Below are 1433 nucleotides of genomic sequence, written 5' to 3' on the forward strand. Positions count from 1 at the left end.
AAGTGAAGATAGATAGAAAACTTGTTTACGAAAAAAATTGTTTAATTTAAATCAGAGTTAGAAAAATTAACAATATTTCAATCATTATAGAAGAGGACGGCTCTTCAACTTGGTCACAACCTAGCTGTACGGTGATGCCATTTCATGTGAAAATACGAAAACAAAATTAGATTGGATAAAAAAAAAATGCATTGGAAACCCAGAAAAAAAAAATCCATTCAACTTTTATAAAGTTGACTAGATCATAAGTTAACCCCAGGAATAAATTTGTGTCAGTTTTATGATTCGCAATTTAAGGGGGTTCATTTGATGGTTTTTTTTTTACTACGCCACAGGAGGCATTTCTGCCATTTTGTTTCGTACAGCCCAGTACAGTTAAGCTCTGCCGATGTAACTCCCGTCTGTAATCAAGTCTGCCGTTGCCACACATGTAAATATGTGATTGCCTGTCATCTCACCAACTCCACACAGGACGCAGTCCGAAGATTCAGTCACTCCTATTTTCTTCAGGTGGTGCCGCAAATAGTCATGTCCAGTGGCCAACCTGAAGCATGCCACTGACACCGCTCTTGGTAAAGTCAATGAAGGGTGCCTCTTAGGATCTAGCAATGCCGCCCAGTTCTTGCCCTCACATTCTCTTCTACTCTTTCAGTGATAGCGCTTCGGGCCATTTCTTTCGCCATGCCCATGGTGATAGGAAGAAGCGGCTGTGGTTGGCTAGCCCCTAACCGTGCAAGTCGATCCGCCTCCTCATTCCCAGGTATACCGCAATGGGCTGGAATCCACTGCATTACCAATACTTTAAGTATTTCTCTTTTACATTGTATGGATTTCCGGCATGCGAGAATTATAGCGTTAGTTGAGGGACGTTCAGGCGTTATTGCCAGCAGTGCTGTCCTAGAATCCGACACCAGAACTATCTTCTTTGCGCAGGCGTGAGTAATCTTTTCTAGAGCTAATGTAATTGCAGCTACCTCTCCATCAAAATCGGTAGCGTTTGCTCCAGCAGGTGCTGATAGTTGGAACAGGCTACTATAGACACCTGCAACCGCATTTTTATTTGCCTCTGTAGCTAACCCGTCGGTGTATAGATGGATCCATTCTGGCTCAGGGTAGCGCTCGGCTATAGTGGCCAATGCCACAGTCTTTAGTTCTTCCGCTGGGGTCATGGATTTGTTGATGGGCATTATTAGATCCAGCACTATAGCATATGGACACGTCCAAACGCTTTGTTTAGTCAAGTCAGGCAGAGGATCTCTTATCTCAAAGTTCAGGCCTAGGCTTGTGATAATGGATTTCGTTGCCTCAATAAATGTTAGCTGCGTTTTTAGTCACCTAGTATTACCAAGAGTGGCCCAGTAATCACTAAGCACGCGCTCGTAAAGGATGACGGCGCATTAATTAATAATGATTTATTTTTTGCACCGGTAATT

General features: G+C 43.1%; 1 protein-coding gene across 1 annotated transcript; it reads right to left on the reverse strand.

Moving 5' to 3' along the window:
- Window positions 1-602: 602 nt before the first annotated feature.
- LOC106680629 (uncharacterized) lies at window positions 603-1187 on the reverse strand. The gene has a single exon (XM_014420489.1). The coding sequence runs from the start codon at window positions 1185-1187 to the stop codon at window positions 603-605; it is 585 nt and encodes a 194-aa protein (XP_014275975.1).
- Window positions 1188-1433: the final 246 nt, after the last annotated feature.

The sequence above is a fragment of the Halyomorpha halys genome, unplaced genomic scaffold (genome assembly GCF_000696795.3).
Source record: "Halyomorpha halys isolate HHAL.00 unplaced genomic scaffold, Hhal_1.1 Scaffold271.1, whole genome shotgun sequence".
Classification (NCBI taxonomy): Eukaryota; Metazoa; Arthropoda; class Insecta; order Hemiptera; family Pentatomidae; genus Halyomorpha; species Halyomorpha halys.

Bases quoted from the DNA above. Each gene is read 5' to 3' on its own strand.
- LOC106680629 (XM_014420489.1), bottom strand. From the start codon at position 1,187: ATGCCCATCAACAAATCCATGACCCCAGCGGAAGAACTAAAGACTGTG.